Raw genomic sequence first — 23,244 nt, 5'->3', positions numbered from 1 at the left:
TTTCCGCTGGCATTGTGTATGATTTTCTGTATTTACCCGTTCTTTTTTTAATACGCATTTCATGTTGGATGAAATATTGTTACTTTGACAGGGCTTCATGTAACAGCTTGTCACAAAGAAGCGACTGTGATACAAGATTGTGTTTTTTTTTACACATTTCTCCTCTATAATCCCAATTAATAGGATACGGTGGTATCTGAGGTTGACATTGTTTTATTGTTCTGCTAATCCTCTTCATTTATCTGTGAGAAAACTCGGCGCTGAGGGTTCAGGATTGAATTTCATGCTCTCAAATACTTCCAAAAAGCGCTTGGCACAGAGCTCACCCCAGATTCAGCGAACATTGGAACAAGCCTAAGGGGCTTTTATAGAGCACAATGGCTGCTAATAACACAGCGCCAAGCTAATAAGATGGGCAACAAATGAATGGTTAGGTCCAAGCTCCTTTTCTCTCTTGCTCTCTCTTCCCCCGCTGATAAAACATGTATGAAAGCGTATTTGAGCCGCTATGTAGTGGCTCCCTAGACTTTTCCCCCAACGAGAGCTAATGCATTAGTTCCCAGTAGAAGGCTGTTTTGAAATGGAGATTGGTAATGAGACGAGAGGCCCCCGACTCTATCACATTTAGATTGCTGGGGCCTCCGCTGGGCCTGGTGATTTGGGAGGCTGTGGCGCTGCGTGGAGTTCAAGCCCATCGCTCTGCGGGGAGTAGCAAACCCTGACGAGAGCCCTTCTAAACCTCTAAACTATATCTGAACTGTGAACTGAGGGAGAGAGCTCCAAGTCAAGGGCTTTGGCACTGGATCCCTGTCACAGCGCTCTTTGTAGACTGCGTGTTGATTTGACCACCTAAAAAGGCTAACGGCATACATCCTTCCATGTTGCCATCTTTTTTTAGCCCTCAATGTCAACAGAGCGGCAGCTGACAAAAACCAGGCCAGTCAGCGGTTAAGGAGCTGACTTGGAAACAGCCAAATGGTGTGAATTCCAGACCCTGGTGACAAAGTGCTGTCTAATGTCTTTGCACCTCTGGATCCATGACAAATATGCTGGCTGTCTCACACCACCCCCACTACGGCTGTGCAGGGAGACCTGCCGATGCAGCCTAGGAGAAGGAATAAACTGTAAATCACTCACAGAGGAACCTCAGAGAGAGGTGGTGTGAGACAGGGAGGAGTAGGAGAGAATTAAGGGAGGTGGAAAAGGAGCAGGTCCAGAAAAGCCGCCAGCCAAAATAAGTTTTCCACTTTGATTCAATTTTGAGGATTTTTCCAGTCTTTAGTGGAACCTCACAATCTCCCACACTGGCCATATTATGTACACAAGCCATGAAAAATGAATAACATTTATGCAGCTGGTTGCATCTGGCAGCGATAGGCCTCTCATTCAGGGACCCACAGGATGGCACCGTGCCGCCACACCACCCTCTCTGTTCTATGTATGGGCACGAGACAAGAGAAGAATTAGGGGAGGGGGTGGGTGGGGTAAAGGGAAGCACTCAAATGCTTCGAATGGGTGGAAAAAAAAGAAAGCGAATTCAAGGCAAACGGAGGCCTTACGTGCCTCGTCCAATTTGGCACAGCTAATGCACATGATTAGCCGTAGAGACGTTAATCAAAAGTGGCTCAGTATTTGAAGGGGTGGTGAGAGGCACTGCCAGCTGGTGACAACATGGCTTGTGTGCACGGGCCAAGAATGAAGTTTATTTGAATATGGATCTTGCCGTGACCGTATTTCTCCAGAGCTCAGTTAGCAGAGTGTTCCCTGGCTCATCACTGGGATCGCCTCAGAGCTGCTTGGCACCGGGGAAGGAGGAAGTTTTTCCAAGCCGCAGAATGAGAATTACGATTTAGTCCATCCCCTCTGGTGGTGTGGGCATATTCATAAGCATTTATTCAGTTCGACGCTGGCAGAGACGCAATACCTATTTCTTGGCGTCCATGTGTGAGGATTTCCTTTCCAATGTGAAATTATGAAATTGACAAAAAGGTTGTTTTTACAGCCTATGAATTAATAAGACATGTAAAAATAAAACATTCTATCTTTCCACATAAAACCGTGCTTTCCTTCTACTGAAAACAAAGCCCTAATATTAAACTGTTGGTTCCCACAGAGCCGGGCTTTGAGACCATCAGTCATCTAAAGCAGAAACAGCCCAGACAGTGGATTTAGCTGTGGGCACATTTCAGTTAGCATCTAAAGGATTCTGTATGAGTTCATATATTAAATATCTTTACACCACAACAAATATAATCAAAGACAGTTGTTCCCAAGCCCTGGACCAGCAGCATAAACTTATTTCAGTTAAATGGAAAAAAACGTATGCACACATAAATCATGACCTCCAATGCTAACTCAACCAATGTCCAGCTAGCTAAAGTTAGCGTCAGCTCAATAAATGCCTTTGATTTGAATGGTTTAGAGCTAATTTGTTTTTCTTTAATGTGAGTGGTTACACTCTTAGTTAGCAGGCTTTTTTAAATGTATAATTTTAATACTAAGACGCTGCTAATGCTGGTTATGACGAGTACATTTAATGTTGAGTCATTTCTGTCACTTGCTTTAGTGACAGAAAAAGTCTAGTGACTAATTGTAACTTGCACAATGTGAAAGAAGTGATGAAATATTCCTTGTTACAATTGCCGACAGTAAACAACATTCCTAAAGTACAAAGTTTTGCAAGCTTGAGGTTTTTCCGGATTAGATAGAAGACAGTGATGATCAATGGGGAGGCACTTAGAAGGTCACAGGCACCAAGAATTGTTTTATTTTGTTAGCTTAGCATGTATCCTTTATGTTTACAGGGCGCATGTTCTCCACGTTTCTACAGTGGCCCAGAATTGCATTATTACATTAGCCTACAACCTTAGGCTAATGTAATCTGCAGGTAAAATTTTAACAAATGGCGACAGAGTTTACCCACAGTTTGCCTTTCACACATGCACAACACAGCAGGAGGTTTCCTGCACAGATGCGTTCACAACAGCAACAAATCCTCCACTTTACTCAGGCGAGAGGTGGAGCAGCCGGGTGCAGCAAACAGGAAGTGGAGTATTAACTCTGCTGCCTAGAGAGAGTCTCCAGAGACTGCGGAGCATCTCACTCAGACAATTGTGTTCACACGCTCCTCCGGAGACGATACGGAGAAACTGCAGAGTTCAGTGCATGTCTGAAAGCAGCTTTAGTTTCTCAGGTTGTCAGGTGGCTGCACTGTGCAACCTCACCACTAGATACCACTAAATCCCACACACATTTCATTGATCTCATTCAATTCATAGAGATGTTCTTGTTTTATTAATCAACAATTATCTATTATACTAAAATGACAAATTTATGTGTGCCATATTCATTAAACATGGCAAATGTATACCTTTAGATTAAAAGTCGACCTTGTCCCAGTTTTCCTGGAAATGTATACATAGATTAATCAGCTCTTTAAGCAACACATTCGGAGTAAGGTCAGCATCCAGGTTTCTTAGTAGCAACATTCATAGATCTGAGTGATGCTATTCAGTCTCTTGATTCAGATGATATTCATCTGGAAATAATCTGTCAGTCAATGTGGCAACTTCTTAGGACAGCTTCCAAACATCTTAATAATATATGAAATAATCAATCAAATGTTCTAATACTCTAAATCTGCAGTTATTTGTTGATGAAATGATGTTGTAGTATAGTATAGTGGAGTATAATGTACGCAGATCGATCTTTGATGCATTTCGGTTTCTTATTGCTTCTTTCAGCACAGTCTGAGTGTGTTCATGTCATCAACAAGTTATAACGGCCGGCTACAAAAATGCCAAATGAGGCTATGATAAGGTGGAAAAGGCCAGGGGGATCATATTCTTCATGAGACTGGCTTAAGTGGGGCTTCTCAGCATTCCATGCCTGGCTTTGCCTGCCTCCCATGCTCCTTTGGAAATTTGTCTGGCAGCAAACATGCTTTGAATGGCTCTTATCGCCTATCTGGGCAGGAGTTGCACCAAGATAACAAACCCTATCTTATCTCGCTGTGTTTGTTAATGTCACAGCTTAAGGGGCTTGTTCTTCCACTTGCAATGGAGCTTGCAGAGCGGATTGTTTGCAGATTAGTCAACACAGGCCTCTGGAGGTCTTGGAGAAAATTCAAAAATGCTTGTCTTGTCCCACAGACGTTCTTGTGTGCACACGCTGGCATATTGGCTGCCTCCTGCTTTCCTGTGTCAAATGGCCTGAGTACCGCTCAATGGTTGGTCTGCACCATTACACACAGTCAGATCTACAGTAATACTTATCACATCAGACAAGCTCGTCGTGCAAGCCAAAACAAAAAATGTGCCCGATAGCCACCCAAGGCCAACTATGTTGTTGAATGTTTTGGGGATGACTCGACTTGTTATTATTCTGTTGCTGATTAGCACCGAGCTTTAATCAGTGATACATTTTGAAACAACATCTATTTGAGCTTATCAACCTAGGAAAACACTCAGGCTGCAATATTTCATTTATTCTGTCCGGTCTGTGTGGCCAGATTCATGATCGTCCCTTTGTGACACAAGAAACCAGGCAGAGCTCCATTGACTGCAGCCATCTGGCTATCTCACTCAACCCTTGGCTACACAGTGGCTCACTCAGCGATTGATTGGAGTGTTGAAGGCCAGCTATTTAACACATCAGAACAACAAGTACTGCTATCAAGCTGGCCCTTCTCATTCCTCGTTTCTGTGCCGCCCAAGAATGCCTCTTATCTCTTCCCTTCTGCTTGTTGGTTTAAGCCAGACAGCATATGCCCACATTCCCCCTGTAATACACCGTTGTGCTTTTGGTGCAACCCTGACAGACAGACCTGAGATATGATTCGGGGGGGAGTTAAGCCTTGTGTAGGTTTGTGAGAGGTGTGCCTTTTCAAAAATAAAATCTGTTTCCATATTGCAGCCTCTGGGAGGAAGGTAACACCAGCAACAAGGCAATTTCAGCTTTATCCTTCTGTCTATGCACCAAAAGACTGACATATGAAAATAAAGCCCTGTGTTCCATATCATTAAATCTTGCTCTCTCAGCTGATTACATTCTTATTAGTGCCATTACTCCATTCTTCTCCCGTTATTGTTACTTCTAGTGAAACAAGCCTGATAATGTGCACTCACTCGCTAGATGCACAACCTGCTCATTCCCATCTCTTATTCTTTGTCGTCGCCGAATGGTTTTTAAATGAAAAGTGTGAGTGCGGTGTAATTATAATTCCGGGGGTATTATGGAATCAAATATCACAATGAATGTAATTTTATTTGCTTGTAATCTCTCTCACCCAGGCTAATAGGCATTTTCAAAGGGCACGCTCAGGGGGTTTAAACGGCTGACCATCTTTAAATAGAATGGCTGCTCTGCTCTCTTGCTCTCCAGCTCTGTTCTTTTGTCTTTGATATGCAGGCAAAGAGCTTGACAGTCTGGGAGACGTGGGAGATTTGTCGGCCTGTGATCTCCATGCCTCACTGACAAATGAGCGCCTTTGGCAGGGCTGCTGGAGGTACGGCTTCTCTGCCCTGCTGGAATCCTGATGAGACCGCTCCGGAGCTGCTGGTAATGAAGTCGGGGCACAGGACCAGCCTGCTGCCAGAAACGACCTTTAATCGACACACTTGCAGGTCATTTGGCACGCAATGGCTCAAATATGCATGAGTAACTTTGTATTTTTGTATCTAACACATTTTTCCCATGTGATTCTACAAAAATAAGCCAAACGCACTAATTAATATTCCTGCAAAAATGCATTTCCACATTGTATAAGGCCTTTTATAAATTCAATCAGCTGAAGACGATTGGTTTACGCTTTACATTTCTCAACCATCGGCGATGTGTGATGTTCTGTCTGTATTCAGATTTGACTTGTGGGGTAATTTAGGACGCTCTCATATTCCAGTCAATCTTCATTACATTGGACTCAATTGCTCCACCAAGCACACAATTGCTTGACATTGATTTTGCAGATTCTCTCAGTGCATGTAATTCCTCACACAGCGTATGGTAAAGATGTTAACAAATTACAACCTAAAAATTCTAATCCCCCGAGGATAACTGTTCCCATTTCAACTCCACAATGAGCCGGAAATGGCTGATATTGATTCTGGTCATTGCCATTCGACACTGAGGAATCTCGAAACCGCCACGCTCGCTCAGTCCAATCCAACATGGTTGCCTTTCATGTCATCTCTTGCCTTCACCAAGTAATGATTCATAGGAAGAACAAGCACTACCCCTTGTGGCCCAATTGGCCCAATGCAGCGTGGGTAAATGGCACCTCCAGCTGCTCATGGGCCCCTCCTGATAAGTTAACCTTGTGATAACATGCTAATGCCTGATTAATGTTGCAGTAATTAGACACAGCTTTTCACACTCAGTTAAGAGGACATCCTCCAGCAATTAGCCTGCGCCGGAGAGAGATAATTTCAGAGAGCACAGCGGAATCACGTTCCTCAGCTCGCCTTCATTCCCACTTGGCAACATTAAGGTTTATTTTCTCATTATTTCATTTAATTACACGTTTGATGTTTTATACAGCTGCCACAAGTAATCTTTGATCCAATTAGGAAACGCTGATTGACAGCGTGGGTGTGGGATTCAATAAGCCACATTCAATTTGCCGTTGTGACCTTATCAGAGGATCTGTGGAGGATTCACGGCTCACGCTGACTGCCAACTAAAAACATAATAGTATATTCTGCATGGAGGGCACACCTCTGTGTGCTGTTGTGTGTGTGTGCGTGTAGGTGTGAAGCTCTGTGAAGGCAGAGTGTGTGTGCGTTTTACTCAGAAGACATCATAACAATGAGGGATGAACACATTAGCGAGGAGAGGCCCCAGTGCTCACCAGCCTGCACACTGCCCATTAATAATGTACTGCCAGGGAAGAGGTGGGGGCTGGTACTGAGATTAGTCCTGCATTAAGAACTCGTTTGCTTTTTCTATTAGGGAGACATGTTGGTCTTTCTTAAACAAGAAAGATCAGCCCACTTGTAATTGGACTGTAAAATCCTATTTCAAAATTGTCAGTGGTCTAGCAAAGCCATGCTGTGTGATTCCTTCTCAATGTGAGCAGAGACGGGAGCCATACCGACTTTCTATGTCAACATGGTGAAGGCATTTAGTATGAAATTAAATATCTGCTATTATTGCTACAACTCCACACAAATTGAAATAAAAGCATGTCGATATATGAATGACATTTGCATTTAAAACTCTTCTGACATTCAGGATGAATTACAAAATGATTTTGTGTAAACACTTGAAGCACAGTTAAGGTTCATTAGCTGACCAGCATCAGTTAATCATTGGCTCATTCATCATCTGACCTGTCAAATCAAGTCTTATTTCTGCAGTTGCACAGTGTAGCTATTGTAACATTATGGGACTGACTCACTGTCCCCTCGGGACTCAAACCTTAAACCCTCACAGACTTAATGACATCGGCTGATAAGGGATTGAGAGTGAAAGACAGCAAGGACTCAGAATGTCAAATAAATAGAAGTGGGACCGCACAATGCACCATATTTAAATACTATGTCTGGGACTATTTATTTTATGTTGTTTACTTTCTTCAGGGCCAAAGTGTTTGAGGTTCCAACTGCCTGATGTCCCCATGTCCGTGACTGTAGCATTACAGAGCTTAATTTGTTATATTAAATAACATCTGGCATCATTATGCTAAAATAAAAATTAAATTAGAAAAGCAACTACATACATTCTGGATATGAAACAGCACAAAGTGTTTGCTGTATAGTGTTTACTTACATGAAAACATTATTTTTTTTACATTTTTGCTATGAACTGTGGGTAATTCCATTAAAGAAGGTGAGCATACATGGGCTCAGAAAGTCTGCGACCAAGCCCCCACATACTTTTTCACCGAGGGACAGTGCTGAGCCCTGAGGGACAAGCCTCAAAGTCTTTGAAGGAGGACATTAGGACTGGGCCTATTACTCTGAGACACTCATCTGAACCCTGTCAAACTGCAGCGGCTCCATCAACCACCACAACCTGCTTATGTGCTATGTGTATGAAGGGGGTCATTGGTGCTGCTGACAGAATGTGTGTTGCTGTTCTGTTTCTTTAAGAAATCTGGTCATGTGTTAAACATGGTTCGTTCTTTGATTGAAGGGTCTCTGACTGAAATGGTGGAATAAATATTGAGATTCAATACAAGTTAAGATCTTGCTTTCGCAATGTCCAATCAATTTTCATGTATAAATAGAGAGTATAAATAGAAGTATTATCGACAACTATATGTAATTATTAAGTGAAAGCACTTGTTCCACAGGAGAAGGGCCCCAATGGATCATAACCCTGGGTATATGACACACAGGTGCTACAAGTTTTCACTGCTCTATACTGTGAGGTAGTTTACTCCTGTGGTACTGATACAGGGACAGATGAATCCAAACTTTCATAAGATAAAACTGAGCCATATGAATAATGGGATAGGAACGAAGAAATACAAAGTGTATCGATTATTGGACCTTTGTGTGATCTTTTCTCTTTTTTGGGAATAATAACAACTCATAAACATTGAGGTAATATATCCCAATTGTCATTCTGATCTCATCCATCTTGTTTGTAAGAGACGTTGGGTGGAGCGCATAGCCCAGCTCATTTCCCTCGCTTCTGTTTCTCTCCCTCCACCTAAATATAGGCCTTTCCAGTCTTTAAAGCTGATTCATGCTTCTGCGTCGCAGCTACGCCATCGGTGTGCACATCAGCCTACGCACGGGGCCGAGCATTCATAGTTCTGCTTATGTGCGAATCCTGCTGCCACAGACTGTTTATAAAGATGGACGACATGACAGCATTTCAACAGTGAAGCCAAAGCCTCTTGATCGCCACCTGGTGTCTGGCTGGGCCTTCCCCATGATAGTAGATGGGATATGGACCAAACGAGGTAGGTTAAAGTTTGTGTTGAATGATTTTTTGTTAAAAAAATGGTTTATCTTATTTTCAGTGGGGTTTATCTCATTGATTATTGATTAATGAATGAATGAATTAATACCTAAACCTTGCAACTGCTTTGTTCCCACCTTAATGTATTAAAATTAAAAGGGAATTGGGGAAATGCGAATTCAGGGAGCTGTTGGCTGTTGAATACATTTATTTTACACAACTATTGTTTTCACTGTAACAGGTGTAGGCTGGCTTTTTTGGGGGGTTTTGAAGTCATGTGATTTCTTGCTCACATTTTCAGATTCAATCAAATTTGATTTGTATCCCAGCAAATCACAACATACTTTACAGTAAGAAACCAACAACAGGCCATCTGGTAGAGTTGAGAGGAGAGAATTGAGCTAAATTACAGTAATAATCATGATAAAAGCACATACATGTCTGTGTGTTGGCCCTGTGTTATGCTATTGACCAGTTCAGATTGTACAGTTCTGGGGCTTATAGTAGCCTTTCCCTCAACTGGAGATCACTCATGTTTCTTGAAAACGCAAAGAACTGAATTAAATGGACTTTTAATCTCAATTGTAATCACAAAGTTGTTGTGTTTTGTGATTTGCCGTTGTGATTTGCCCCTCAGGGCCACCATACTGCCCAGTTTGGGTAAAGCCCATTTACAATGATGTGTTTCAGATTCAGTTTTGTAATATAATTTAAACGATTCAATTTCAAAAGATGTCACTCAAACTAAATTCCAATTTACTGAGCAGTTCAAATGGTTAGTTATGAAATATTAAGTTTCCAGTGACACATATTTCTGCCCATAGGTGAGAGTCCAACAGTGAATCTGTGTTTCACTTTCGTTATGTCCCTGCATTAATACAGTGATGGCAGCTGACATGAGAGCCTGGAGACATGTCCTCACACACGTTGTGGTTTCAGTTTGAGTCTGAGCCATGTTCTTCGCTGGGAGGATGACATGACATGAACTTTTCTCCACAGGCGCCTCTGCCCCTCCTCCATCAGCTGATGCGTATTGTCAGCCCTGGCAGGAAGTGCGTCTGAGCGTTTCTCTGGCACATGAGGACACCGAGCTGCTGTATTCTCAACCAACTCATCAACAAACTCGTCCCGTCACGGTAAACGAACAGTTCCTCACATGAGAGAGTCGTCACGTCACCGGGGGTTTCTCTACTTGTTCTCTTAGCTGCGAGCTACGGTGGGTTGCTAATGTTAGCTTTCGCGTTAGCTTCGTGTTATTATTGAGCGAAGTTGCGTGTGTTGACAATAACTGCTGTAATATGAATCGAGATGAGACGAGGGAGCACACCGAGGGCTGGCAGCCGAGAGGAGAGCAGGTTGGAACAGGTGGCCTCACGGTAAAGTCCGCTGCTGACGCTGGAGGGCTAGTAAACCCAGAGAAACCGAGCTTAGCGACGTCTGGTTAGCAGATTGTGCCTCTGAGGGATCTTTACCAGACCTCGTTGGAAACTCACCCAGTTGTATGTCTTCCTATTTGATGTGCTCGGTGTATGTGCACGATAACTTTGCTCATAATCGTCTATGGCTCCATAAGCTGCACTCGTCAACTCGGCTCACGTTATGCATGAAATATCCTTTAGAAATATATATTTTTAAAGAGATTTCAAACTCATAACAATCCCATTACATGTAAAAAGTTATACTGTGTGTTTGCTGAAGAAACATTAAACAATAATGTTAATTACAATTTCAGTGTAGTGAATCTAATACAGAACGTTAGAATGGATGAATGATTTTAAATTTAGTAAACATATAATGTGTCAACGTTGTTTTGACTTTGAATGTCAGAGTTGTGTAGCCAGTTTGGCAACATTCATCAGAGCCAATCTTGCAATGCAAACACTTTCGAAACATGGCGCTGAGGATTCATTTCATTTTGTCTGGCACATAATTATAGATGAGTGCTTATTTAAACCGTCCTCTTCTCATCATTTCTTCCAGGAACAAAAGCATCAGGTGATGGACAGTTGTGGGAGAGGACGACCATGGGGGAAGCTGGTCAAAGTGGACTCCAGTGAGACGGTGCTGCTTTTCAACAGGGAATGCACAGTTGGCAGGAAAAAGGGTCAGATACTTTGTTTTTTGATGGAATTAATGAATGATGGAGTTAACTAAAAAGATAAATAAGAATCTTGTTTTATTATAAAACATTTCACATACTATCTTTTTAAAAAAGCTCAAAATCTGGTATACCTCCTAACAAAAGACAAGCCTGTCTGTGGTGCAGACATTGCTGTCAGTGTCTGGAGCCTTTAAAACCTCCCCCTTGAAAACACAAAGCTTTTTTAGTGCACCAAACTTAGACGGCCCCTTGGGATGACAACAAAAGACGTCCATTGAGAACATGTGTGCAGAATATTAAGTAGATTTTTTCTGTATGGGTTTTGCTTAAGAAAAGGTCTAGGCCTATATTTCCCCCTGTGTCTGCTTTGTTGAGGACTTTTGGGGTCTACTTGTTTGCATTGCAAAGCACTAGTTTTAATTGGTTAGTCTATGTCTGGGCATTCATGGCTGTAAAAAAAAATCTGACGCAACCTGCTTTTAGGTGAATCTTAATGGCATGAGGTTGAATTTTCGGTGTAGTGATATGGAGAAGTATGGTCAGAGATGGGAAAACTGAAATTAATATAAAAACATGTCATGATCTTTAATGGAAACATTTGTGCACCACTATACTCACAGCGAGGTACAGAAGAAAAAAATATTCAGATAAAAAAAAATGATGTATTGATATGCGAGAATTAAGTCATAAATGAATGAGAAACTAGTTGTAATATTTCAAGAATAAAGAAAACATTTTTTGGGGGGAAATGAGCAGCAAGGAGAACATCGCCAGCGTTCCAGTCCTTCTAAATCAAAAATGTTTATTACCATTCTCATTGTTTCTCGAGAAATGGTGAAATATCTTTGAATATGACGCAGATGTAACCAAAGATAATCTCACAGGCGACCACTAACATCTTTTCTCCTCCAAAAAAGAGGCAACTTCCTCCAAACCTGTTTGAGTAGACACAATTTCATACTTATCCTTACTTAGGATAAGGATGGTAGTGCGTTACTGATGTAACAAAAGATTTTTGAAGAAAAAAGTATTTACATTTTTTGTGAAATTTATGCTAAAATATAGCTTCAGGAAACAGCTTGATTTTCATGATTTTACGCTTGTAATTTATAATTTACAACTTAACTCTTAATATTATGAATCTATTACAATTCTGACTTATTTCTAGAAATCTCAGATTTTTTCCCCCCTAATAGCTCCTGTCTTGTAGAGCTTCAGTAATCTGTCAAATGTCCATTCTGTGTTCTCATGGTGTTTTTTTGTGTTGCCAGGATGTTATCTGTCATTTCCAGCCAGCAAACTGGTGTCAGGGGAGCACTGCAAGATTGTGCAAGATGAGAGCTCCGGCCTGGTGTGGCTCGAAGACATGAGGTAGTGTACACTGAATGTTTACCCATCATTTCCCATAAACGATCAGTGCAGATATTATTACATGTATCATGTGTTAACTCCCTAATTAATGCTCTACTCAAACTTTGTGAAGAAATACTTGAAACGTTTGAAAGAGAGCTTTTGTTTTAACAGCTGTTTGGATGTGTGTACTTGTCCTTTCATGAAGCAAACTCAACAAACCATTACAATGACACATGATTGCACTTCTGTTTGTGAGCAGCACGAATGGCACAGTGATCAACATGTCCAAACTGGTGAAGAAGCAAACTCACATGCTGCAGAACGGTGATGTCATCTACTTTGTCTATAGGAAAAGTGAACCAGAGCAAAGTGAGTTGTTCACATTTTTTGCCGTCATAATAATAATACGTTTTATATGAATTCATAAGAAGTTAAGTTGGACCACTTTCTCTCTTTTCACCCTGTAGACATCGCCTATGTTTACCACTCAATCAAAACGGAGCAAGCTATTTCAGAACCTTGTTATGGTAAGTAGATTGATAGTTTATTTTGTCCAGGTCAACCACCTTTATTCAGCTACCTTGTGCCTCACTATTACCCCCCCTTGTTTCTGTACTTCAGACGTGGAGAGACCAGCCCACAGTCCTGCTCCTGTCCCAGCTTCAGACATGTCGCTCTCCGTGGAGCCTGTGATGCTCTCAAAGGCTCCTTGTGATCCGACTCAGGAGGAACCTCAACCCTCCACCTCAACTTCCCACTTCTGCATCGAGAGCCCCCTCCTTTCTGGTCTCATGGCGACCGCAGCCTCTCCTGCCTTTGGTAGGTTCTCTGCTAACACATCATTTAAATATGGGTTGATAAGACCTTAAAATAACATCATGATATGACAAAGAATGTAATGTAATGAAATGGAATTGGTATACATATTTATAACTGTAACAACAAAATATCATCTGTGTGGTCAGATTAGATACGTTTATATGGACAACAATATCCCAATATGAACCAGATCAAGATAATAGTCTGAAACAGTACTTTCTGATTACCTTAACCTAAATGAGGTCATACTTAGAAAAATAAATAATCAAATCAAGACGTGGAGTATTCCAAACATTGCATTAGGTAGGCGTGTTTTAGCAAAACTTCCCAATGGTGATATTTTCCATAGGGACAGACGTATGACCTAGTTGTTGAAATATTGATTTGAGCTTTAATCACACTATGCTCTATGCTCATTATAACATGCATATGAATGGAATATATAAGTCACGTAAGCCTAGAGTAATGTTGTCAATAGTCCGATTTCTTGTGTCCATGAATTCGCTGGATGTTAAAGGAGCAGACAGAGAGGTGGTGTCTTTTATAAACAGTCTGTACTCTGTGCTCTTGGTAACTTACTGATTACAGTTACTGATGGAGGTGCAGACCTGCTGATGATAGTTTGTACCTGAGAAATTCTGATTTTGGATCAAGCTTTAACTCGGTGCAGGCTGTAATGCCTAAAACATGGTTAGCTGGCGTGTTCTCACACTATCTTCAGCATGGCTTCTATCTGAGTTTGCCAACCAAATCCCAACTATGATTGTGACTAACTGAGTCAGTTATACCACCTCCCCCAACTTTTAGAAACGATGAAAGTTAAAAAAAAAAAAACGCTGCTCTGATTAATCGCCAGAAAAGTGAACGTACAATGAGATCGAATTTGGCAGAGTCCGATCCTGGCACCGACTGGCCTCGTGGTCAATACAGGTACCAGATGATGGAGTAAATGGCCTTTGTTGTGGGTTTTAGTGCCTCTGCTCTTTTTCTCTCAACATTGTGTTATCAAGCTGCTTTCAAAGCACATAAGTAGCTTCTTTTGTGGAACTAGGGTTAGGGTTAGGGTTTCCTTTCACTCTCAGCATAGTGTGTTGCTGCTATACGTAATCTTAATGTAGACACAAAATACATGTAACACGATTAAAATAAATAAATATTCAACTTGATGGTAGTGTTATTTTAATTGCAAGGTGGTCGTAGGTGTTGGACAGAGCAGACCAGCGCTGCTGACAGGAGTAAGGAAAGTACAAAATGATTACAAACAGGCAAAATCCGTTTCTCTATGGTGCACAATACTGTTCTGAGAACTCACTTCCACTTAAGTGATGTTCTAATTGATGTCTGCCTTTCAGCTTTAACTGGTCCAGCACTGCTTGCATTTATGTCCTGATGTCACCCAAATGTCATGAACCACATTATATGAATCATTCCAAGTCTGATCTGTTTCAACTGATCTGTTGTTTCTATTTTTTTATCAGGCCCTGCTAAAGAAGATATGGACTATATGGAGCCGGAAAGCAAAAGGCGGAAAAAAGATGACGGTTCGTTTTTTTGTGACCTGGTTTTCCTTGATTTAATACCTATGCAAAGAACGTTATCTTTTCCCCAGTTTCCCTTTTGTTGATTAGATGTTTTGTATTTGTTTGTAAGCCAGAAAACGCAGGTTTACGGTTCACTATGAAACTATATGGCAGGATGTAAAATGGCTCAAGAAAGAACACGTTCATTTTTTATGCTGATCCAGATCAGGAGGCAGCTCTGGAATTTTTCCTTTACTTTTTTTTACAATTGTGAGATTTCATGATTTCATTGATTTCCCAGGGAATCATTCATGGATCTTGATAAAAAAAAAAGTGGCACATTTAGAGAACATGTACTATAGCACTATATGTGCAACGGTATTGAGACACCTACAGGAGCTTTTATGGCATTCCGTCCTAAATCAATAGGCATTAACATAGAGTGGGTCTCCCCCCCCTTTGCAGCCATAACGGCTTCCCCTCTTTTGGGAAGGATTTCTACAAGATTTTGGAGCGTGTCTGTGGGAATTTTTGCCCTTTCATCCAGAGGAGCATTTGTGAGGTCTGACGCTGATGTTGTACAAGAGGACCCGACTCGCAATCTCCGTTCTAGTTCATCCCAAAGGTGTTAACCCTAGATCAGGCCTCTGTAAGGGCCAGTCAAGTTCTTCCACACCAAACTCACCCAACCATGCTTTTATCGACCTTGCTTTGTGCACTAGGGCAGAGTGATGCCGGAACAGAAAAGGATCTTATCCAAACTGTTCCCACAAATTTGTAAGCATAGAATTGTCCAAAATGTGGTAAGCTGAAGCATTAAGATTTCCCTACACTGGAACTAAGGCGCTATTCCAACCAATGGCAATGGGACTTAATGAAGCACCTGGATTCGATGATGAAGATTTTTGTACCAATACTTTCTTCCATATAGTGTATATCTACGAGTGTGTGCATTTTGATTGAGTTTAAGGTGACCTTGTCAGACAAGAGTGTCTTTCAAGTTAACAGTAGTTCTACATATTCTAAGAGCTTTTGTCAGAGATTTAGTTCCAGACCCAATTCTTTACACCAGCCTTAAGCCGAGCCTGGAGGGTGTAATATACACTATTTGTGTTTACAGATAATGGTTATGATTCACCTTCGCCACAAACCTCCAGTGCAGAAGTCATCGCTGCAGCTAAGGGAAGTCGTGGGAGTCTTTTACCCAAACCACCAGTGGAAGGGGCTAAAACTGACAAGATGGAGGAGACTCTGACATGTGTTATTTGCCAGGACCTGCTGCATGACTGTGTCAGGTAAGATCTCAAGGGCTGTGATACCCAAGTTTAGGGATTTATCCCCACTTTGTGGTCTTGCAAGGTACTTTGGATACTCATGCACGTTCATCAAGTGTGAAAAGAGTTTGAGTTGAATACTCAAAGTCTGGTTTTGCTTCAGTTTGCAGCCTTGCATGCATGTCTTCTGTGCTGCCTGCTACTCGGGCTGGATGGAGCGTTCTTCCCTTTGCCCCACCTGCCGATGCCGTGTGGAGAGGATTCGTAAGAACCACATCCTCAACAACCTTGTGGAGGCCTACCTTATCCAGCACCCAGGTTTGAAAAGATTAAGATACATTTGAATCGTGATACATTAGCACTTAACTGTGTGTAAGCAAGATCTACTTATTTTATTTTATTTCCCCAAAATGTGAGCAGAAATTGATTTGTTTGTGTTGATTTGCATCTTTCTGTCCAAAAGAAAAGGGTCGCAGTGAGGAGGATCTGAAGAGCATGGAAAGCCGTAACAAGATAACTCAGGACATGTTGCAGCCAAAAGTGGAGCGCCACTTCTCTGATGAGGAGGGCTCAGATTACCTCTCTGAGCTCTCTGACAACGACAGTGACTCTTCAGACTTTAGGTAAAAGGTCTTGCAGGTTGCATTTGTTGGAAACCTATATATGTGTATATTTCTAACACATTTTAGAGAGAGGACATGATTAACCATCTATAGAAAACATTATAAGTAAATATCTATATATATTTACAGGGCTTGGAGATAATTATGATATGATTTGGTGAAATACAAGTAAAAATGTATTGAATAACTGTGCAGTAGGTTAACTTAAAAAAAACACTTAAAAATGAAAACCATCAATGTCATAAAAACATTGTTAAAATAATAAGTCATCAATGTTGGACGACAGTTTTTTTTTTCATGTTTAGTTATTTTCTCTGTGTGATTATTTTCATTTTGTGTTTTGGACTCCAGTCAGCCTCTATTGATGTGCAGACAGTGCCCCGGCTACAGGAGGGAGGTCAGCCAGGTGCTGTTTGCTACAGGTTCAAACTACTGGTTCCCTGGTCTGTCCGCTCCGCCACCTGTACCTGCTCCACCAACACCAGCAAATGAAGAAGACTCTGCAAAGTCCATATGGGAGCAGCCCTCAACATCCTCTGATGACCCCTCTGGTGATTGTGAGCATAGATTAGATAGGAAGTTTACTAGTTAAAGTTAAACTGTTTTCTCACATTTGCAGGATATGCCATGCTGTTATACTTTTAATACCAAAAACAAAAATTGCGGTGTGCAATTTAAAAGAAACCACTGTAGCAACACTGTAAATGTCCTCCTGGCCTCCATCAGGTTCTGTCTAAAACCTTTATCTGCCCCCTTCCTGTCTGCAGCTCCTCCGGAGTACTGCTGCCCCCCTCAGGGCTGCCATCTCATCTGCACCTGCTGCCTCCAGCCAATGCCAGACAGGCGGGCAGAGCTGAACAGCCAGCAGGTCGCCGCTCAACAATGTGAGTGCCTTCCGAACAAGTTAGTCCCTCTGCACAAAAACAAACAGATATAAATATACTGTCAGGCAGAAAACTACATGTAACTACAATGACAGAGGAAGGAGTTTATGTAGGAAACTAGAAATCAGTCTGTGCAGTACAGGTAAACAGTAAATTGTGTCACACTCTTCAGAATAAAGATGTATTTAATTTGCATACTTTGAGGTATGCAAAAATCTGAGCTAATAAAAGTATAACTTTTTTGCACAAACTCCATTCTGTAACCCTGGATGCATGATGTGTTGTGTGTTGGCAGGTGTGCTGTGCCAGCGACCCTTCTGTCACATGTACTGGGGCTGCCAGAGGATTGGCTGTCAGGGCTGTCTGGCTCGATTCAGTGGTATGTATGTGTTTGAGCAAAACAGCCCCGGGGGGGATCTCAAACTCTTCCCTTACGGCTGGTTGGTAGGTTGGGAGCCGTGTGGGATTGTTTTGGCTGTTACCAATATAACTTTTAATTGCAGTGCAGATTGTGTGCTTCTACATTAATCTATCATTTTGACTATTGTCATGAAATTAAAATGTCCCACAGATGTTTAACCTCGGCAGCTACTAAAACTAATAGAACATTTTATGAGTTGTTGTTTGCTAAATGTTCTGCAGTAAAAATTCAGTGTTTTTTTTTTTTTTCAGAGCTCAATTTGACGGACAAATGTTTGGATGGAGTGCTTAACAACAACAACTATGAGTCAGAGATCCTCCAGGTAAGAGGGACTTCATGGGAAATATGTTCTTGTTATTCACCATTTTTGTATTTATTTGTATATTACTTGTGTAAGTAATTTGTTAATGCTATTTGTATCCTGGATGGTTGATTCAACTGCAAATAAAACGGTTTCATATTTGCGCTTCATTCCTGTGCAAGCAATTTGAGGTTTGAGCATGGTAAAACATTTTTTTAAAGCACATAACTCATAGATTGAAGATAAATTATACGCAAGTAAATAATAGTAATTTCGTTCGAGCAAACAAAATCCTGTGCGCTTATTATTGTCCATATAAATGTGCAATAATAAAACTCTTGTGCTGCACACACACTCACCCTGTCACAACATCAGATTTGAGCCACTAAATTGACCAATTGTGTAAAATTACAAATAGAAAAAATTCACACCTAACAGACATAAGATATATGTATGTATCCTCCAAATCTCAAATTGCTCATTTAAGAATGTGTAGCCACTAAACTGCTTTTGCTACTGTAAGGTAAACACTATCTCCAGATGCCAAGTTCACCACCTAAAGCTTCTCTCCAAAAACTGCAGAGTGCACTTACACGCTAAGACTGTAACATGCTTGAAGTGCATGTCTGCACATACCGTCATACGTGGTGTTAAGATGCTTTTGTGTGTGTTTCCTTGCCTCCACCAGAACTACTTGTCCTCGCGAGGGAAGTCATGGAGAGATCTTCTTCAGGAGGCTCTGCAGGGTTTACAGCAAAACAACTACTGTCTGACAGGTGAGCTCAACACACGTTCATTAGTAAGGAGTGGATGTTGATACAGAAACCTTTGGGAGATCTACAATCTGTGTCTCATTCACTGCCATGGAGCACGCACAATGTGGCTGAAGTAGGTCCCGATTAGCAAGAGACACTGATGACTTTCTGACTTTCAGATTGCCGCATCACTGCAAACACCATCACATGCTTCTGCTGCGGCCTGCGATCGTTCAAGGAGCTGGCCTACAAGTACAGACAGAACATCCCTCTTTCTGAACTGCCAGGTCAGACACAACAAGATCACTCTTTGAAGGCTTTTTAGGAAACTTTTACGTTTGTGCACTGGTAATTTTAAAGATTTTCACCGTAACATTTCTGACCCTTATATTGACTTCTTCTGATATTCCTCCTCAGCTGCTGTAGCATCTCGCCCCGACTGTTACTGGGGGCGCAACTGTCGTACGCAGGTGAAGGCTCATCATGCAATGTGAGTCTTATTAGATACAAAACACCACATGAACGCACTCACAGCAAATCTGCCCTCTGGTGGGTGCATATTGCAAACATTTAGTTACAGTGAACCATTATAAGCGATTTCTGTCTCCACTGCAACAATGTGTCCTTGTTCCCTTACAGGTTTAAAAACTTGCATTATATTCAGATATTTCAGGGTTTTGTTTTTTCCTGGGCTGAATGACGGAATTGCTTTGGATTTCGTCTTTAATGTTTTATTTATTTATCAGCCATCTCTATGCATGTAGTTTGTTCATTTTACCACTAGAGGGAGTCCTTGTATAAACATGGTCTTGTATTTTCTCCTTCTGCATCTTAAAGAGCTGTGTAACGTGATTCATGTCATCACATTTCTTTGATTTGATTCTTTGACCTAACTGGTATGGTTTCTTCTCTTTTGTTTTCATTTCAGGAAATTCAACCACATTTGTGAGCAGACACGTTTCAAGAACTGAGGCAGAAGAGTGGTCTGTTTCCTCCGTGTGTCAAATGTACTGATCATCTCACACATTGGTCATGAGACACGATCTTGTTAAGTTTTTGTTATGTCCATCGTAGCCTTCCTGCCATTATGCAATAAATTAATGCAGAAATTACAATCAGTATACATTTACAATAGTGACAAGTTTGAAATAATGCTATGCACAAATTCTACTTTGACAACTAAAGTTAAGTTTCAAGATGTTCAGACCTGGGTATTTGCATTTAGCAGCAGCCACCATCTATACTCTGATCATGTCTCTGTGGCTCATGCATTTGTCTAGTTTACCCGGTAACAACCACTTTTTGACAGTATTTTATTTGTTAGGGTGGTTAAAGGTGGTAGTGAATTGTACTTCCTGGTATGTCAGGCCTCCAGCCTGTGTGACAAAAATGTTTTCCTCTCAGATAAAGAGCGATTGAGGCAATCTGTACGGAATAAGGCCATGTGCTGTATGTACACATACAAATGTTGATATGCATGTTTTATGTTATATCTTTATTCAGCCTTAGTTATAGAGTCTTAAAGGATCTGATGCATATTTTCTATTTCACTTCAGTGTTTTAACAGACTTAAGAGATGCAGGGCTTCAAATCGAAAGTCAGTGTAAACATCTGTTGCAGTGAAAGTGAAGTGAAAAATTGTATTAGAGTTAAAGAAATGCACGGTGGCACCACTCTGTGCAGATATGATTCTTACAGGATCAGGTCTCACCTCTGATGGTCGGTTCCTGTTTTGCAAGAGCAAAAAGCCATGTCAAAGCCCCTCACACAAAGTAGGGTCGATTTATAATCCCATGTGATATTCGTGTAGGATTTCATGTCTGTGGGAAGGGGATCAATGTGTTGTAATGCAGTCAGAGGGCATGGGGGCCTCCTTTGTATGCTTTGCTCTGGATAATCATCTCCGAAGTGATTAAAGTTGTGTAGAAGGGACGTGTTCTTAGAGCCTTGTAGTAAGGGCTAAGCCTCCAGGAAATGCAGTTACTCCATGTCGGCCCAGGAGTGGAAGAAAATCGGCTGCACTCTAAGCAACCACTAACAGTTAATGAGGCTGAATCTGAGGGTGCTTGTTTTCATATGCAACGTGTTGCAGGTTACACAGTGCCAATACAAACACAAGAGTGTGTTTGGTCATTTGGGTTCTAGTTATATACGTTGTTACTTACCTTCCAAACATTTTGATAGAGGTTTATTCAGATTGTGTTGAAGTTTTGAGATTTTAGTGGATCAGAGGGTTGGGTTTGGTTTGATTTGAAATTTAAGTTGAATAGAATCATCTTCTCTGGTTCCTCAGGTGCACAGAGCTGCTGTTTTGTTGTGTTAAATGCAGGCTAACCATGTTCAAAGGTCCACGGTTCTGTGTCAATGTAAAAGTCTAAGAGCTTGACATGCATGCATCAGTATTGATGTAGTTTCTACAAATCAGCCTGCAGGATTTTTCCATTTTCTTACAGTTTTCACTTCAAGAGGCCTTATATACTGAAATACTAGGATAAATATGAGTCTTGATGGGCGCCTGTTTGTTTGTTTTTTTGTTGGTAGAGTCACTGTTAGTGTGTAGAAATACTGGTGAATATGAAGAATAGAGGGAAGAGAAAATGTTCAAATAAGGCTTTGGCTTGCTTTAGTATATTATGTATAGTTTCACACATTAATGTTAAACTTTTTTTTTTTTTTTTAAATGATTTAGTTTACTTTTGCTTAATGTTTCTATTTTGTACAGCTATGGGTCTTTGCACATATTTGTCCTGCACACATTTAAAGGCTTCTTTTTTAAAGTTTAAGATATGAACCCAACATCCTGGAGGAGGGGTCTGTGGTGTATGGGTCGTGAATAATCTTGCAAATAACACAAACTTTTTAATCATGAAGTGTTTCATTCCAAAATCTGATATACATCACCAAAAAGAAAAATACACATTTGAAAAATATACTTTACAATGTAAGAGTTTTAGAAAAGTATGTGCATTTCTGTTATAGTCTTAGTAACATCATCATATATGTATACAGTATGTGTTGTTTTGGAATGTAGCTCTTTATTTTCTGTGCAAATCTTACATGGATTTGTGAATGGGCACTTTCCCGGCCTCTGCCTGAGCTCCTTAATTAATTTGTGGTGTTAGCATGGCGGTGCAGGTGTATTTTGTTGTTTTGTTTCTTGGCCGCCCTCAGCCACAGTGGGTCCATATTGGCATTCCTCAGCAGCTCAGGCCCTCAGCACAAGCCTGGTCGATCCCCCCCGACGGAGTGGCTAGGTTTTAATTACTCCCAACAGGAGATCTGGGCACCCTAAGCCAACAGCAGTTTCAAGCCGCTCCAATCAGGGATTGGCATTAAAGCAGCTTTGGAGGCGTGCTTTGCATTCTCCGTGGGGTCGGACGTGAGGGGTTATGTTGTATGTCGAGGCAAATATTTACTCACCTTGTGTGCAAAAGTCTGGACCAAGCTGCTCAGCAGTAACGGAAAGAGGCAGGTTTCATTCTACCTCAGCACAGCTTCCAGAAAGGTGGAAGACGGAACAGGCATCAGTGTCACATCGGTTCAAAGCTGGCTGTGCATCTCACAGTGCCATGATGAGGATGCCTGTAAACTTTGTAAACAATGCACTACGTGAACTTTTAGTCCACTATAATCCAATTAAATCACTAGAGTAGCACTAGGCACATGTATGCAGGAATTTAAGTTTGAGAATTATGTTTGAGTTTGATCAATGTCTCTTCACCCTGCATCAGCAATGCAACATTTTTTCGTTGAAATGCAAATGGATCTGATCTGCTTGTCTACCATCACAAATTAAAGAGATAGCTGTCTGTAGAAATGGACTTGTTTTTGTCATTACGTCAAACTTAATTTAATAATTATGATTGGCTTATTTTACTTCTATTCGATGTTTGAGCTTCACTGTTTGTCACAAGAAAGACTTTCCCCATTCATCAGTTGAATGGAAAAAGCCTCTCTGTGCTCACCTTTAAACCGGAGTTGTGGGTGTGAGCTGAATTTTGTGACATCGCAAAAGAAAAAGCCAATCGTGATCCAAACCCACGAGAGAAGTAGTGAAACGTGAAATGAACTGTGTACAGATTCTTTGATTTTCTGTTAATATTCTTTATGGTTTGGGGTATTCATCAACAGATGCGACCTCCGGTTCAGTAGGGTCCAGTTTAATAAGGTTTGTCTCTGTAGTGTCACCTAGTGCCACGTGGTGTTCACATAAACGCAATAAATCCCAGTTTTCCTCAATGTCTATTATGTTTGTTTATTTAGTAGGATTACTCCCAACCCCC

General features: G+C 41.2%; 1 protein-coding gene across 4 annotated transcripts; it reads left to right on the top strand.

Moving 5' to 3' along the window:
• The first annotated feature begins 9,782 nt into the window (after positions 1-9,782).
• Positions 9,783-23,200, top strand: chfr (checkpoint with forkhead and ring finger domains, E3 ubiquitin protein ligase). Of its 4 annotated transcripts, none has more exons than XM_053420387.1 (18): positions 9,783-10,046; positions 10,891-11,014; positions 12,283-12,382; positions 12,624-12,733; positions 12,832-12,891; positions 12,986-13,183; positions 14,662-14,724; positions 15,824-15,998; positions 16,141-16,295; positions 16,441-16,600; positions 16,952-17,157; positions 17,368-17,484; positions 17,780-17,863; positions 18,157-18,227; positions 18,895-18,982; positions 19,141-19,248; positions 19,379-19,451; positions 19,890-23,200. In XM_053420387.1, exons 2-18 carry the CDS (start codon positions 10,909-10,911, stop codon positions 19,930-19,932), a joined length of 1,917 nt encoding a protein of 638 aa, XP_053276362.1. In that variant the 5' UTR covers positions 9,783-10,046; positions 10,891-10,908; the 3' UTR covers positions 19,933-23,200. The 4 variants fall into 4 exon arrangements, with proteins under 4 accessions (XP_053276362.1, XP_053276363.1, XP_053276361.1 ...); XM_053420388.1 differs by having other exon boundaries at positions 9,783-10,126; XM_053420386.1 differs by lacking the exon at positions 9,783-10,046 and adding an exon at positions 10,135-10,286 and having other exon boundaries at positions 16,952-17,151.
• The last annotated feature ends 44 nt before the right edge of the window (positions 23,201-23,244 follow it).

This window comes from Pleuronectes platessa, chromosome 4 (genome assembly GCF_947347685.1).
Source record: "Pleuronectes platessa chromosome 4, fPlePla1.1, whole genome shotgun sequence".
NCBI lineage: Eukaryota > Metazoa > Chordata > Actinopteri > Pleuronectiformes > Pleuronectidae > Pleuronectes > Pleuronectes platessa.
The sequence above is the reverse complement of the archived record's forward strand: the minus strand, read 5'-3'. Positions and strand labels throughout refer to the sequence as shown.

Bases quoted from the DNA above. Each gene is read 5' to 3' on its own strand.
- chfr (XM_053420385.1), top strand. From the start codon at position 10,209: ATGAATCGAGATGAGACGAGGGAGCACACCGAGGGCTGGCAGCCGAGA. The intron at 13,184-14,661 runs GTAGGTTCTCTG...TTTTTTTATCAG, and splicing joins CGCAGCCTCTCCTGCCTTTG to GCCCTGCTAAAGAAGATATG. The intron at 14,725-15,823 runs GTTCGTTTTTTT...TTGTGTTTACAG, and splicing joins AAGGCGGAAAAAAGATGACG to ATAATGGTTATGATTCACCT.